General features: G+C 41.8%; 1 protein-coding gene across 1 annotated transcript in view; it reads right to left on the bottom strand.

Annotated features, from left to right (window-relative positions):
* The window catches only part of PLEK (pleckstrin), a 29,271-nt gene that overhangs the window by 11,490 nt on the left and 312 nt on the right, over window positions 1–17,469 (bottom strand). The window contains exon 2 of the mRNA XM_081313151.1: window positions 1,210–1,365. Coding sequence (XP_081169277.1) covers window positions 1,210–1,365 — 156 coding nt within the window. The remainder of the gene's footprint in view (window positions 1–1,209; window positions 1,366–17,469) is intronic.

The raw sequence follows: 17,469 nt of genomic DNA, 5'->3' as shown, positions 1-17,469 counted from the left end.
ATGGAGTGCACCAAAATACTTTCCCCTTTCTATTTTACTATCTTTTAAATAAATATCTCCCTATTATTTGGACAGGAGCTTTCAGGGTGTTCTGATTGTCTCAAGAGAGATTTGGTTTATTGTGTATCAGTCCAGACAGAAGTATCTACTTGCAATGCCTACAGGGAGAGGGATAGAAAATAAATAATCTATTTACAGTTTAAAATATTTCACAAAGCATTCTATGCCAGAGCAAGACTGTAGTTTGAAATGTGTTAGTAACAAAACCACAGTACTGTAAAAACTATTTTCACAGATGACTTGAAGAGAGAGGGGAAAAAAGGAAATGTGTACAAGGGCTGCACATGAATCCATTTTTACTAATGATTTTATTATTATTATTTTTCTTAAAAGTACAGCAGAGAACATTGTGTTAACACAGTAGTTAGCAGCATATCAGAAATATTGTGGTGACTACCGAGCCAAAGGAACTTGCCTCTAAGATCAGTCGCTTTTCCATTAACTTTGCTTTTTTTATATATTCTTTTCTTTACATTCATAGGAACAAAAGAAACAGCTGTGCTGGATCCAACCAAAAGACCATTTTGTTCAAAACTCACTGTGGCCAACCCAGTATCTATTTGTGATTAGTTTTTTGGCTCTTTTGGCACTAAATAAAAATTATTATTTGTGATTACTGATGATGATGTTACCTATGTTTTATTCCTATCAACATTTCCTGCAAATATGAAGTGATGGGGACACGTATGGTGGATGTCAAAGCCAAGAGTATGACATGGCTTATAGGACATGTGCAGCCTTCCATCATTTCTCTTATAGCCACTAGAATCTCAGTTTACATCCTAAGGGCAAAGGTTTGGGACTTTTGGGTTGGATGAGGTGGTTCCCCTGTGAGTAATTAGGAGCAAAATAATGATCATAAGATTCCACAAGGCTTAAAAGACCAATTCTGTCTTTTAGACTACTCCAACTTCCAAACGCACTGTGACTTGGAATGATGCCTTCAAAATAATTTCATTCCATCCTACTACGGTGATATCATAATATCATTTGGCCCATGAAGGATACATATTTATATACATAAATACACAGGCAATACACATATAGTCCTTAAATACACATCCACCCACTTCCTTTGAATGCAAAGGGTGTTGCCTACTCTTGGGATAGGCCTTACTTCAGCATACTTCAGAAAACATAAATACTCACTGTTCTTTTAGCAAAATCCTGGCAGGGACTGGTCAGTGTGCTGTTTTTGAGGGGAATCATTCCTTTAGGATTGTTATCAGTCTTCTTCTTAAAGAATTCAATTCCATCTTCTGACAGCACTACCCACATGGGCTTCCAGGTATTAAACATACTCCCCTGTATTAATCAATTAAGAGAGTATTATCTACACAGCCTAGGATGGCACAAAAAGAAGTTTTTATTGCTATTTAAAGAAAGATTATCAGAATGAACATTCACATTCCAGTAATGGTTTGATATACTCTACACAGTTTGCTTTGCAGCCATTTCCCCACTGAATGTCAGCAGGTGATTTCAGCATGCTGGATAGCTACAAATGGGATTGGCTTGTTGTCACACTGGGGAGGCTTGAGAAAATGTCCTTCAGTGGGCCCCATGCCCTCTCTTAGGCATTCCACCAGTTTAGACTCTTCTTTCTGTCACCTTTTTCTTTCTGTACTCTTGGAACGCATTCCAGTGTTTCCTCTCTCATAATCAGACAACAGTACTTCTGAATGCTTCTGGAGTTTCCATGTTTTGCATTGAAAGTAAGTGTAAGACAACATGAGATGCGTTGGGAGCTATTGACAGCAAGACCCATAGCTATAGCCATAGGACACCACTAAACAAGATCTATGAACCTGCCAATAGTTGGCCCTACCTTGACTTCCCCAACCTTGATCCTTTGAAATGTATTAAAGCTATGACTCTTAGGATTCCACAGCCAATACATTCAGAGGACACTGGCTTGAGCTTCAAAATCTGTGGGTGGTGGTGGTGGGGAGTGCCTCTACTTTTCCAAAAATAAGGATGTCTTCAAATAAAGCTTGGTCCTTGGAGTTGGTTAAGTTGACATGTCAACTGTTTTAAACAAAGATTTTATTTGGTCTTGCTTCTATTGGGGTATTGCTTCTGGTTCTTATGCTTGCAATAGAAAAAAATGGAAATTTAGAACCTAGTTTGAAGATTTAATAATTGTGTAGTTGTAGAGCTGGCTTGTAATAATTACAGGCAAGGTAAAAAGTTGAGGTTGTAACTATATTGGTCTTTTACTGTGTTAGAATGGGAAGTCAACACTTTTCTCTTTTCTCTTTTTTTAAAAAAAATCCTGCATTTCCCCCCCCCTTTTTATTTATTCCTTATTTTTATTATATTTTATAATAGACTTCAATAAAACACATGATTTTTTTTTAAAAGATAAAGCTTGGCCCTGGGTAACTACATGGACACAACCACGATTTTCTTGGCAATGGAACAGGAAGGGTTTGCCATTTTCTTCTCCCAATCTTTTTTTTTTAAGAGTTTTGATAGGCCTTGATCATCTTTGTGAGGGAGTGAAATCGGGATTGCTGCCTGTGTTTCAGAAAATCAGCTGCAGCAAGGCAGAAACACTTCCCCCACACTTCCCTCAGGCATTGAGACAGGCGCTCATAAATTTACTCACAGGCATCCCAGCCGATGTTGCAGCCGCCTGTGCTAATTGAGCCACACCCTAGGGCAGGGGTAGGCAACCTTGGCTCTTTTATGACTCATGGACTTCAACTCCCAGAATTCCTGAGCTGGCTCAGGAATTCTGGGAGTTGAAGTCCATGAGTCATAAAAGAGCCGAGGTTGCCTACCCCTGCCCTAGGGTTTTGACAGGTCTGACAGCCAGAGGCAACTTCACCCCATCCAGCTTTGAACTTACAAAAACAATTGCTAAGACAGAGTCAGAAAAGAGTGCGCCTAACAGGAAAGGTAAACGCAAATGGCCTACAGATGAAGAAGCAGAGATGACATCTGCAGATTGGCAGCTATCACAAGCAGGCAAGAGGACTTTCATTCAAGTGCTACAAGTACAAGCTATGATGAGCACCATATCCTGGTGGGAATCCTGCCTGGAGCTCGAAGCTTTGCCTGGAGCTCAGCAGCAGCTAGGAGACGAACAACTACACCAAAAAGCACCTCGTCCCAACTAGTGCAAGAATATTTGGAAAAAGCAAAGATTTTAAGTTACTTTTAAAAATAACAACACCATGAGACTTATTTTGAACAGAAAATTAACAGATTGATGAGGGTGCGACAAAAGACGCTAAGCTTGTCAGCTGGAAAACTGACAGCCCAGGTTTGAGAGCCGAGCTCTATCCAGTGGGTGAGTCTCTTGTTACTTGCCTCACTTTCTGCACACCTAGCAGTTTTAAAGCAAGCAAATGCGAGTAGATAAATAGGTACTACTTCAGTGGAAAGGTAACAGCATTCTGTATGCCTTAGCATATAGTCATGCCAGCCACATGACCACAGCAGTGTCTTCAGATAACGCTGGCTCCCTTGGCTAAGAAACGGAGATGAGCACCACCCCCTAGGGTGGGACATGACAGAGGAAACCTTTACCTTTTTATTAACAGACTGGGTATAAAGGAATGAGTATACACATGTATACTCCACCTGATACCAACCAGGTTTGAGCCTGCATAGCTTCTGAGAACAAGCGCTGCCATTTGCTGTTCCTCAAATTTAGACCCTAGAATAGCTGTCAGCCCTCCTGGATAAACCAGATAGGCAGTGCTTTTTTTGTAAAAGAAAAAGGTGCCGGAACTCACACATGTCATACAACCTGCCTTGCCTACCCTACAAGGTTCCATCCAAAAAAGGTACCGGAACTCCGTTTTGGGCATTCTATGAGAAAAAAAGCCCTGCAGATAGGAAACATGAGTAAATGAGCTGACTCCACATTTTTATAAAGCTGCATTGATAGAATCTCGCAAGTCTGATGGTATAAACTTCCTGTTGCCACTTTTAACTGTCTGCTCCACTAGGACAGGTCCTTCTTAAGTTTCTTCCTCTTACAGTTAAGCACTTGGGGGTTTCCCTTTCTCTCATCTGATTGTTTTCCAGGCAGTATCTCTTTTCCTCACCCTTCAAAGTCATTCACACATTCCGTTACAGGAACTTAAAAAAAAAACCTCAGCTTTTTCTTTCTTTAATGTTTTGTTTTGCTTTCATATACAGCAGACATGTCAAACATAAGGTCCAGGGGCCAGATCCGGCCCACGAAGTGGTTTCATGTGGCCCGCGAAGCCATCCTGGAAACAGTGAGGGAACGGCCCCCACTGCCTTGGCCCTGGCCCAGAGACCCTCCTCCTGCCAGAGACCCTCAGATCTGTCCCACTCCTGCCCAGGCCCCCATAGGCACCCTTGATGCGAACGATGTAGAGCTGGCCACGCCCACCCAGTAGGCCATACACACTCTAGCCACGCCCACCCAGTAGGCCACGCCCACACAGGCCACACCCACCCGGCCCCTTGAGGGCAACCACAATGCTGATGCGGCCCTCAATGAAATTGAGTTTGACACCCCTGATATACAGCAATGCCATTTTTAATTCTGATTCTCCCAGACAGCCAAGGGATTGGGCTGAGAGCTCACTCCCACCCCTCTTTAATTCAGAGGCATTTTAAAAACCAAACAGAAGATTCAGGGAGGATTGGGAAAAATGTAATGTAAACGTTGGGAGAGACATTAGCTGAAAATGATCTTTCTGGTGGTATTCAAAGTGGACCAATTAATATGGTTATTTAAGCTGTCACAGAAGAAATGGTATGGGACAGGAAATTTAATGTAACTGTATTAAGACAATAATTAAGGTGCAGAGCTGATTATAAAATCAGCCAGTTTGGAGAGGGTGAAAGATTACAGTTGGTGTCTTAAGCTTTTGCAAAATTTTAAAGTACCTGTTATGTTCTTTGAAAAGCATACTCTTCTCAATGTAAAATACAAAAAATAAAAATGGAAATCTGAAAAACTTAGTTCCACTTATTCTGGAATGCTCTTGGAGCTGCAAAAGGGGAATTTGTGAAATAGCGTAAACCCAACTGAATATGTTACATGGTAACAAGAGTAGTGCCCTTCTAGAAAATTCTGCCATTGCTTGGTATGATCAGAAGAAGAAGACTTACTGATCAGAATAACTGATTTCTTTTGAAAATGTGTGGTGTGTGTGTGTGTGTGTGTGTGTGTGTGTGTGTGTAGTAGCTGAGGAATAATATTTCAAAATGTGAAAAAGACTTAGTTTGTGCCCAAATTCACTATAATCGGGATCTGAATCTGTTTTTAAGTATTAAAGTCATGAAATATGTGAATAATTCAGAAAAATAGCCCTGTGCATATATCTAATGCCTTTAGCTCCTCCTACACTAAACCATCAACAGATGCATAGAAGCAGAATTTATAGGAAAATGACTTAATTTCTCCATAGATCTAAACTTTGATAACTGGCACTTGATAAGAGGTTATGAGCTGCAGCAGCAGCAGCAGCAGCATTGAATCAAATCAAATACATTTATTACAGTCTTTAAACAATCTTCATGATAAAAGAGTAGAGTAAAAGGAAAATAGTTTAATATAGCAATTAATTATTAGGGAAGGGAAAAAGAAGAAGAATAAAGCAGCATATCTAATCAAAAGTTTTGCACAGTTTTGTAACTGGGCAAAAACATTATGAGGAATAGGGTTAGCATCCCTTAAAATAATAATAATAATAATAATAATAATAATAATAATAATAATAATAATAATAATAATAATAATAATAATAATAATAATAATAATAATAATAATAATAATAAAGTTGGAAGGGACCTTGGAGGTCATCTAGTCCAACCCCATGCTCAGGCAGGAAACCTTATACTATTTCAGGCAAATGGCTGTCCAGTCTCTTCTTAAAAACCTCCAGTGTTGGAGCATTCACCACCTCTGGAGGCAGGTTGTTCCACTGGTTAATTGTTCTAACTGTCAGGAAGTTTCTCCTTAGTTCTAGGTTGCTTCTCTCCTTGACTAGTTTCCATCCGTTGCTTCTTGTACTGCTTTCAGGTGCTTTGGAGAATAGCTTGACTCCCTCTTCTTTGTGGTAGCCCCTGAGATATTGGAACACTGCTATCATGTCACCCCTCACCCTTCTCTTCGTTAAACTATACATACCCAATTCCAGCAACCGTTCCCTATATGTTTTAGCCTCCAGCCCCCTAATCATCTTTGTTGCTCTTCTCTGTACCCTTTCTAGAGTCTCGACATCTTTTTTACATCGTGGTGACCAAAACTGGATGCAGTATTCCAGGTGTGGTCTTACCAAAGCATTGTAAATTGGTATTAGTACTTCACTTGATCTTGATTCTATCCCTCTGTTAATGCAGCCTAGCACTATGTTGGCTTTTTTGGCAGCTGCAGCACACTGCTGGCTCATATAGAAGTGATTGTCTACTAAGAGTCCGAGATCCCTCTCACAGTTACTACTATTGAGCAAGGTACCACCTATACTATACCAATGCATTTGATTTTTTCCTGCCTAAATGTAGAACCTTACTTTTTTCACCATTGAATTTCATTTTGTTAGATAGTGCCCAGTGTTCGAGTCTGTCCAGATCCTTCTGTATCTTAAGCATATCTTCTGGAGTATTGGCTATTCCTGCCAGCTTGGTGTCGTCTGCAAATTTGATGAGTTCCCCATCTATCCCCTCATCCAAATCGTTAATGAAGATATTGAAGAGCACTGGGCCCAGAACAGAGCCCTGGGGCACCCCACTACACACTTCCTTCCATGTAGATGCGGTTCCATTGAGGACCACACGCTGAGTACGGCCTGTCAGCCAGCTACGAATCCATCTGGTGGTAATGCTATCTAACCCACATTTTTCTATCTTATCAAGTAGTAGGTTGTGATCTACTTTATCAAATACTGAAGTCCAAGTAAATTATATCTACAGCATTCCTCTGGTCCACTAGTTTTGTCACTTGGTCAAAGAATGTAATAAGATTTGTCTGGCATGATCTGTTTTTGACAAACCCATGTTGACTTTTAGTGATGACTTTGTTTGCATCAAGGTGTTCGCTGATTTGTTGTTTGATTATCTTTTCCAGAATCTTCCCAGGTATTGAGGTCAGGCTGATAGGTCTGTAGTTTCCTGGATCTATTTTTTCCCTTTTTTGAAGATGGGAACTACATCAGCTCTCTTCCAGTCCTCTGGTAGTTCCCCAGTGCTCCAGGATCTTTGAAAAATATAGTTCAGTGGTTCTGAGATCACGTCTGCCAGTTCCTTGAGAACCTTGGGGTGTAATCCATCTGGTCCTGGTGATTTGAACTCGTCTAGGCTGGACAGGTGTTCACTTACCATTTTCTTGCCTATCTTAACTTGCGTTTCTATTCTGTTTTTTATGGCACTGGTTTGGGTAGGTTGGACTGTTTTTTCCCTTTGTGTAAAGACAGATGCAAAAAACGAATTAAATAGTTCTGCTTTCTCCCTATTGCTTGTCACCTTCTTGCCACTTTCCCCCACTAATGGACCAATCATTTCCTTAACTTTTTTCTTGTTTTTTATATGTTGAAAGAAACATTTTTTGTTATTTTTGACTTTGGTCGCAAGCCTTAGTTCATTTTGAGCCTTAGCTTTCCTCACTTCATCTTTGCAGGCACGGGCTATTTGCTGATATTCTGACTTAGTTATGTGCCCCTCTTTCCAATTCTTATACTTGTCCTTTTTATCTTTCAATTTATCAGAGAGTTCTTTATGCAGCCATGCTGGTTTCTTTTGAGAGCTGTTATTTTTCTTCTTTGTTGGTATTGTACTAGGCTGGCCCTTTATTATCTCACTTTTCAAAATTTCCCAAGCTTCTTGAGTTGTTTTCCCCTTTAGGATTCTCATCCATGGAATTCTTCCCATGGTCTCTCTAAGTTTATTGAAATTAGCTCTTTTAAAGTCCAAGACTCTAGTTTGGCTGTGTTCTATTGCTTGTGCCTCCAGAATGTTGAATTCCAATATTGCATGATCACTTCCCCCCAAGGTTCCTGTGGCTTTGACACCTTCTATCATTTCATCTCTGTTTGTGAGAATTAAATCCAATATGGCTAATCCCCTAGTTCCCTTCTCTACTTTTTGGGAGAGAAAGTTGTCTGCTAGGTTTGACAGGAATCTGTTTGATCTTCCACTTTGTGCAGAGTTTGTCTCCCAGTTGATATCAGGGTAATTAAAGTCCCCCATTACTATTGTGATGTGCTTCTTACATACCTTAGTTAGCTGACTAGCAAAAAGTTCATCTATTTCCTCTGCTTGGTTGGGCGGCCTATAGTATACACCTATGGCAATGTCATTTTTCCCCCTTTTATATTGACCCAAATGCTTTCAAGTTTACAGTTTTCATCATTGTTGTGCTCTATTTCTGTAGAGATAAAGTTATTTCTTATATATAGAGCAACTCCTCCTCCTCTTTTGTTTAGTCTGTTTCTTTTAAATAGTTTAAATCCCTCTAGCTGTGTGTTCCATTTGTAGGTTTCGTCCCACCATGTTTCCGTAATGGCAACAATATCATATCTGCCCTCATTTACCTGAATTTCTAGTTCATCCTGCTTACTGTTCATACTCTGTGCATTGGTGTATAGACATTTGAGTCCTTTATGACTGATCCTGTGTTTACTTGCTGCATAACTTGTGTGGTGCCTGGCTTCCCCTATTTTCTTAGATTGCCGGGGACAGTGATGTTCTGTATCAATTAACTCACTATCCCCATTATTTAGTTTAAATGTTCCTCCAAAAAAGCTGTGATTTTATTGCCAAGTAACTCAGTCCCTTTCTTGGATGGATGCAGACCATCTCTTTTATACATTTTTTCATTGGACCAGCTACAGACATCATGACTAATATAACCAAAGCCTTCTCCTTTACACCACTCCTTTAGCCACATATTAAATTCTGCTATACGCTGGCCTTTTCCATTTTGCTCCTTATACACTGGTAAAACCTCTGAAAAAGTAAGCCTACAGCCTATTCTGCTAAGTTCCTGCCCCAAGCTCTGGAAATCATTCTGCACAGAGAGTACATCTTTTTGGGACAGATCATTTGTGCCAAGATGTACAATAGCCTCCACATCACAGTCCTTGCTGGCATTCTTGATTATTTTAGAAATACGCTTCTTGTCCCTACTGGCAGTAGCACCTGGAAGACACCTGACCTCTTTCAAAACCTCTGTGTCCTTTCCTAAATTTACATCCCTTTATAATTGAATCACCAACCAGAAGGTGGCTTCTCTTTTTGGATGCCTTTCTGTTCTTGCATGACTGGTGTGTAATACCAGATTCACACTTCTCCCTGTCGAAAACAAGTTTTTCATCTTGGACCACAATCCCCTGCTTATTTGAGTTATTATCACAGATACCTTTACCTGTCTCCTTAATGTCCTTATTAAGGTCAGAAAGGGCACTGTATCTGTTGTGTAGGGACACAGCGAAAGCTTTGGGTTTATGGTTCACAGATCTCACCCTGCCAGATCCCACGGTTGTCCACACTGCCCTTCTCCTGCAGGATCTTTGTGGTAGAGGGGGCTGATAGCACGGAGGCTCAATAGGGTAGAAGGGCTGAACTGGACACCTAATTTCTGCCTGAAGAGCACAGATTACAGACCCTAGATAAATAATCTGTCCTTGTAGACTAGTGATTTGTTTACAGATAGGACAGTTTCCAAATTTGAAAAGGGTACTGCAAAAGACAGCTGCAAAACAGGTGTTGCACTGAACTAAGCCAGACATGCTGAGTTACAACGAATCTCAGATGCACTTGCCCTGAATGTACCACTGCTGTTTTTGATATTTAGTTATATAATTCGCACACCGTTAGGCGCGCGGGCCGCTCCTTTTTTGGTGCAGCCCTTGCAAAACTTACAGCATGGAGCACTTCCCAGCAGCTCTGAAAGTTGAAATTCTGCTGAAAAGCGATGGAGATCCAATGAGGACCCCAAATACAGTTCAAATACAATGCAAACCAATCAGGGCTCTAGCTCCTTTTTTGGTGCAGCCCTTGCAAAACTTACAGCATGGAGCACTTCCCAGCAGCTCTGAAAGTTGAAATTCTGCTGAAAAAAGATAATAAAGGTAAAATTTAGCTGCATGGGCCTCTTATTTGGAAATTGATTGGGGCAATCAGAATGTGTTGGGGTATCATAGAAAGGGCACCATATGAGGACATGGGCGAAAATTTCTACTTCCCTGGGACCACAGAGGCAAAGGCACTGAATAAAAGGTCCCATGAAATCTTCCATTCATTAGAGCTGATGGAAGGCCATCAAATTGGGCTCTAGAAAAGGCCTATCTATATTTGCTTAGTGTTAAATTGGATAGGTACCCTGCAATAGAGGGCTTGTGACTGTTTAAGAATGGGTAATAGGATTCAGGGGCACTGGTGATATCATTTTGGCACTCAGTGTCCACAATTGTCTCTTTTACTGCATCATCTGGAGATGAATGCTAGAGCAGAGGTCCCCAAACTTTTGGGCACTAGGGACCGGTGCCAGGGAGAAAGGTTTTTCCACGGACCAAAGGGTGGGTGGTTTTGAATACTGCCTCCATCCCGAGGATGGAGCTTTGCTTGTTTGTGCGGCCCATTTGCTGGCATGCTGCGGACTGGGGCCGGTCCATGGACCAGGGATTGGGGACCCCTGTGCTAGAGAACGATGATTTCAATTTCCTATAACCCTTCGGAGAGGTGCCTTGTTGGTGACCTTATGGAAAATTTAAATGCAGCTGCCGATTAGTAGTCCAACAAACATCAGCTGGAGCTTTAGCAGGTGCTTGTGGTTTCTGTTCACTGGTCTTAGGCCGAAGGGTTCTTTGAAGGGCACTTAATAATTGCTACAAAATCGGCATTCCTCATACAGCACACTTAGCTCACCTTTCTGTCCCTGGGATGCCCAAGGTTGGCTTCTTCTGCCAGCATTTACAATGTGATACCTGAATTAAATCACCATGTGAGAAATTGCATAGCTGACCATGCAGTTTCTTATTAAAAGTTACTGCATAGATTTCTTAATCCTTCCCTTCCTTGAACTATAATCGGAAAGAGGGCTGAGTGCGCTAAACTGGAAATGATTATTAGAAGATTTATTGTCCAGAAAAACCTTTGCATGAATTTCCACAGGGACTTAAAGATCCCTTACCAACGTAAACATTTATAGAACACAGATATTATAATCCTTGTTTTAGAAGCAAGTTGATCTAATTAGATAAACTAAAGTCCACTGGAGTTGGACAGCCAATAAATTTCAAATAGTAATAAATGCATAATTACAGCAGACTGGCACTAGGTGTTGTGATTCAGGGTCAGCCTGTGGGTTCGGCAGTTGGGTCGGACGACTCAGAGGAGGAGGAGGGGGGTGTTGAAGAGCTTGCTGATGATGGCCTTGAGGCTCCACAGAGCCCTCAGCCGGGCCCCTCCCACCTGGTCACGACGGAGACCCAGCTGTGTGAGCCTGACAGCGTGGATGAAGATGACCCACAGCTGGCCCTGTTCAAGGACGCCCGACGCAGGAGGCAGTCAATCAGGAGTAAACAGAGGAAGGCAATGGGGCACCTCGGAAGGAGGCAGAGAGAGGCCACGCCCTGAACTGTATTTAAGGGGAATGCGTGGGAGGGCTGGTTTGCTGAAGGCAACCGCTTGGATAGTTCCTGCTTCATAGCTCCTGTTTCATGGTTGGTGTCTTGTCTTGCTCTGTTTTATGTTAATAAATTTGGCAGGCTTTATTCCAGCCTCTTGCCGTTTGTAAAGGGGTTGTCCCTGCTTTTGCTGCAGGGTCGGTAGCAGGCTGGTACAGAACACTAGGAGTTCTGAAAATAAAGGAGGCTTGCCGCCTTGGTGAGCCCCAAAACAGTGAGGAAATTGTTTTAATTTTGTGAAGGACAGAACGCATATGCAGGAAGCAGGAAAAGCACTTGGATACTGGTGAACAGGTAAGGAGTAACTGGCTGACAGTCAACTTAACCAGAAAGAATGAGTGATGCCCAGTCTCAATTCATAGCATCCTCATTGTGAAAGACATCTGAAAACAGTCAAAAATGCCTGCTCCAATTTACATAGCTTCTTTGCAAGATCAAGCAGGATCTGTGTTTCTCAAAATACAACAGATTTCAAACGAAATCTCTCACCACATTATGTATAAGGTTTCTCTTGGTGAGTAACTTGAACCCATGCAACTGTATTGCATTTTCCTTGACAGGCTGAAAAAATATTAGCCCGAATCCTATAGATTTCACTAACTCATCTGAAACTGGAATCAATTCTTTCCCTGAAAGAAAGATCAAAGCCAAGGGAGAAATTCTTGCCACAGGAATGGCATTATTTTTATGGGTGCTGGGCAAGGGACACTCAAAAATGAAGAAGTAGCATCCATGTCACTTCCCTAAAGTTTTACTTCTCCTTTTCTCATTTCTGTTACAAAGATGTAATTTCCCCAGCTTAAACCACCTCTCAGAACCCAAAATCTTACCACATACTGTATACTGTGCTGGGGAGTTAAGCACATTACAGCCTGCATGCACAACTAAATAAAGCTTTTCCATAACGCAGTCCTAAACTCACTTATCTAAATTCCGTTAACATCTGGTTTCAGCATCCATATGCCTGGAATTACACTACTGCTCCTTTTCTGGCTGAATTACCATGGCAATGTACTGCGCTCTTTATAGCTGCCCTTGAAGGCACTCCATTTCAGCTGAGCCAAATGCAGCAGTTTGAATGAGGGATTGGCAGAATTGTGCCAATTTCAATGAGAACCAATTTTTTTCATGCTCGGCTCAATTCATTTTTAAGTTCTTCCTTGCTTCTAAATGAAAACTACAAAATGGGATTCTTGCAGACCCCCCCCCTTTTTTTTAAAAAAAGTCAAGCCTTTGTATAAATTTTTGTTTTAATATGCTACTACTGTTGACACAGTTTCTATGACTATGTTTTATGAAGCACTTTTTTTTAAGTTGCTTACTGTTTTATATCCGTGTCTGTTTATATCCTCAACACTACGTCAGTATGGGAAAACAGCCCCTCAAATGGTCTATGTTTAACAATCATCTGAGGATTTTCTCCCATACTGACACAGCATTAAGGAAGTGAAAGTTTGGGAAGGAGGATAAGAAGAAAACTGAAATGTGCAGGAAAAAACATCCATTGATCACATGGTTTTTTCCCCCCTAAAACTTCACATTTCTAGGAAATGGAGAAAAGGAATTGAAAACAAACCACCAAAGAACAATATTAGGCCAGTGCTTCGGATTCTATTTTTGTCACTCCTCTTATAATTCCTTTAACTGAAATATCTTATCTGTACACCGGAGGCCATATTCCATTTAGTTGGTTTTTGTGGTCTTAGCATTTCCTGACTCTGGAGCTTGGCTAATCATCTCTCAGGCAGGACTAGGTTCCTGCAAGTCCCAGTGATCCACAAACCACAATTCTATTTTAGCTGAGTGTAGATCCAGTGGGTAGTTAATGGAGCAATATCTTGTATAAATTTAGCCATTCAAGTTAATTGAATACTATGATTGAACACTATGATTAAGATGGAGATCGGTAGATTAGATGAACACAGCCCTGATTTTCTTCTTTAAATTATCCAACCCATTAGTTGAAGGCAAGTTGACTTAAGTCATGCCACTTCTTGAACGCAGCAAAAGATAAAAAAAATAATAATTCTCTAGCCACTCCCAGTCCATTGTAAACGTATAAACTCTGCCCAGGTTTCGAAGTCGTCTTCTTATCTAAGCCCACTTACCCTCTTTGTGCAGCAACGTTATCCTGGGTTGCTACATTCTTGGTTATTAGTGTGTGGTTAATCATATGATGGTCCATTAAGTCAATGAACTTTCCTCACCCGGTGTTTTCCCACTGACATTTAGAAGCTCAGCTCTCTTTTTCAAATCTTGCTGGGCTTCTTTTCAGTTTCTGCCCACGTTGGAGGTAGTTTGTTTCCCATCCTTGCCCAAGATACTGCAAAAGTTCCCTTTTCTTGTTTCCCCTAAATCTTTAACCTCCAACGTAAATGGGCTAGAAATAACTTTTAGTGAGCTCAACTTTGCTCCAGTTTTTCCACGTTACAGAGTTTCTATGGATCTACAGGGGGATCTTGGTGGAGCAGTGGGCTAATGCCTCCTTAAGCAACACCAGCTGCCTGCAATTAGTGCAGATTCAAGTCCCACCAGGCTCAAGGTTGACTCAGCCTTCCACCCTTCCGAGGTAGGTAAAATGAGGACCCAGATTGTTGGGGGCAATTAAGGTGACTTTGTAAAAATGCCGCTGGGGGGGGCAAAAGTCCTAATAAGCAGGTGCTTTAAATTGTAAGCCGCCCTGAGTCTTCGGAGAAGGGCAGGATATAAATGGGATTAAAAAAATAAAAAAAAATAAAAATGAAAGAAAAACTTGTTCCCCTTTACTTTAATTAGTATCACATTGCAGCAATGATGGAACCATGAAGGGTGGCGGGGAGAAAGGGACATCTGCATAACCTCTTTGCACTAGGGACAAAAAAACCCAAAAACATCAGAAGCTGCCATTACCCAAGGGATAACTTTACTGATAAGCCAAGCCTTTTCTTCTGATAACAGATAAATGTACTGATAACAGAACCCATTTCATATATAGTACACATACCAGGCTGGTGAAAAGAGGCAAGCAACTGTTACCAAAAATCACAGTAGGCAAAAAAGAGAAAGTTTAATGGGCCTTTTGCCCATTAATCACATTCTCTGTAGAAAGTCTACCACGCAAATCATGCAAATAACGTTAGAAGTGGGGAGTGCTGATCAGAGAGGAGGCGTGTTATTTTCCAAAATACTTAAGATAACACAGGAAGAGGCTGACTTTCAAAGTGGCAGCAACTGAGAAGGAAAGCAATCTTACTTACAGTGAAATCTATTTTCATGATATACTGAAGCTGGTACTGAATAACAGGGAGGGGTGGGCGGAACCTCAAACAGGTTGCTAATCACGTGATAGGGGAGGAGCGGAGGTCGGTTGCCCCCGGGGCTCCAGGGCAGGTCGTGGGACTACCCATTCCCACGACGTTAGGGAATCGCAGCAGGTGTAGGAACAGAGGGCCGTATCGATCTCAGGGAAGGCCTCTCCGCTGCTTGCAAGCGGTGAGGCACTCCGACCCTCTGTCTCTAACCCGAGGTCCCGGGAGCGAGGATGTGCAGCCTCCTGAGCTCCGGTTGGTGTACTTGAACACCAGGTCTGTTGTTAATAAAGCTCCTCTTGTCCGGGATCTGGTCGAGAGTGAGCAGGCGGACCTGGCTTGCATCACGGAGACTTGGTTGGGCCCAGAGGGCGGTATTCCTCTGGTCGATCTTTGCCCACCAGGTTTCCGGGTGCTACACCGGCCTCGGGCTCAGGGTAGGGGTGGGGGAGTGGCGGTTGTTATGAGGGAGACCTTGTGTCCGCGGGAGGCCACCGTTCCCCAGATAGTCGAGTGTGAGTCTCTCTTCCTGAGGTGTGGCCCTGGTGCGCAGTTGGGCTTGCTGCTGGTGTACTCTGGAAGACCACATAGTGGCTGTGACTAGGGGGGCCTTCGCCCAGGTTCGCCTGGTGCGCCAGTTGCGGCCCTATCTAGACCGGGATGACTTATGCACGGTCACTCACGCGCTCGTGACCTCTCGTCTAGAGTACTGCAACGCTCTCTACATGGGGCTGCCCTTGAGGACCACTCGGAGGCTCCAACTGGTACAGAATGCAGCCGCGAGAGTTGTACTGGGAGTCTCCCGATACTCCCATGTTACACCTCTGCTCCGTGAGCTGCATTGGTTGCCAGTTGTCTTCCGGGTGAGATTCAAGGTACTGGTAATGGTGTTTAAGGCCCTACATGGCATAGGTCCGGAGTACCTTAGGGAACACCTGCTGCCGGCATCAACTTCCCTCCGCCCTGTGCGTTCCCACAGAGAGGGCCTCCTCAGGGTGCCACCGATCAGAGAATGTTGATTGGTGGCCCCCAGGGGGAGGTCCTTCTCTGTGGGCGCCCCGGAGCTATGGAATCGGTTACCGGTTGAGCTCTGGATGGCGCCCGATCTTCGCTCCTTCCGTCGCGATCTAAAAACATTCTTATTTGAACAAGCCGGCCTGGCCTGATGGGGGATGGGAGGGGGGTTATTGTTATTTTAATATTTGTATTTACTGTTTTTAATGGGCATATATTTAATACTTTTTAACTTTTGTATCTCTGTATTTTTATGCTTGCCCTGTTCACCACCCTGAGTCCTTCGGGAGAAGGGCGGTATATAAATAAAATTAAATAAATAAATAAAATAAATAATAAATTTCATGCCTAACCAGGATTTCAGTTTCTCTCTTTGAAGCCCTAGTCAAGAAGAATTCAGTGGTAGGATTTTTGCTAACCATGCTTTATTGACTGCACCATAAAGAGCTAGATTTTTGCACTACACTCAGCCATATTCTGGTTCACAAGTCAAAATGGTGAACTTTATACAACACAGCAAGCCAAACCCAAACATACCGCTTTCAATATTAAGACAGCTTTTATCCAGATTTTACATAAGTCTGAGCACTTGCAGCTTAAAGTTGTCTTAACCTAATTTAATCTAATTTAATTTTTTCCAATTAAATTTTTAATTCTAATAATTTGAATGTCATGCTTTAAAAGACAGTTTTCCAGTGTGACCTATACTGCATTAAATCCCACTATTGCTTAAATAGATAAAAAAATTATTTATTAAAATACAAGTTATCAGTTAAAATCCCACCACAGACTGGATGATTAGAAAGTTTTGTTGCAGCGTACACAGAGTATAGTTTTGGTCATTGGCTAACCTAGAGAATTGGCCATCAAGGCTAATTCTTATTAGGCAAGGAAAATTACATTCTGATGGATTAAATATTAAATGCTCCTTTAGCCTTCTGTAATTCAGTCTCCCTTCACTTTGTATCATTCAGGATCATGTGAGGATGAGCACAGTAACACACCCACAATCGTGGAGAGAGAAAAAGCCATGCTTGCAGAGGTCTTTTCAGGGAGTGTCAGTATTGAGTTGGTAGGCAACATTCAATCAGCCAGACAAAGGGATGATAACACTAAATCTTGGGAGATTTAATATTTCTGGTGGTACATTTATCAGGTTAAAAATATGGCCAAATCACAGGTATCACATTCTCAAAGAAAATAGGTACCAATTTACATTTCTGTCATTCCCCGGTCTTAGTACTGAGAGAAAATGGGTATTATATGCTAACAGATCTGAAGGACACCAGTCTCTAAAATACTGCAGAGATAAAGCAATGGCAAATCATTTCTGAAAAATCTTGCCAAGAAAACTGCAGGGATTAGTCCAGATGGTCTCCAAGAATCAGACACAATTAAAGAAAAAGAAAAAGTGTATTATACATACATATCTATATATCTATATCTATATATTATAATACATGTATGCAGGGCTTTTTTTCTCACAGAAC

The sequence above is a fragment of the Vipera berus genome (genome assembly GCF_964194415.1).
Source record: "Vipera berus genome assembly, chromosome: 1".
Taxonomy (NCBI): Eukaryota; Metazoa; Chordata; class Lepidosauria; order Squamata; family Viperidae; genus Vipera; species Vipera berus.
This window is presented reverse-complemented; position numbering and strand designations above follow the sequence as displayed.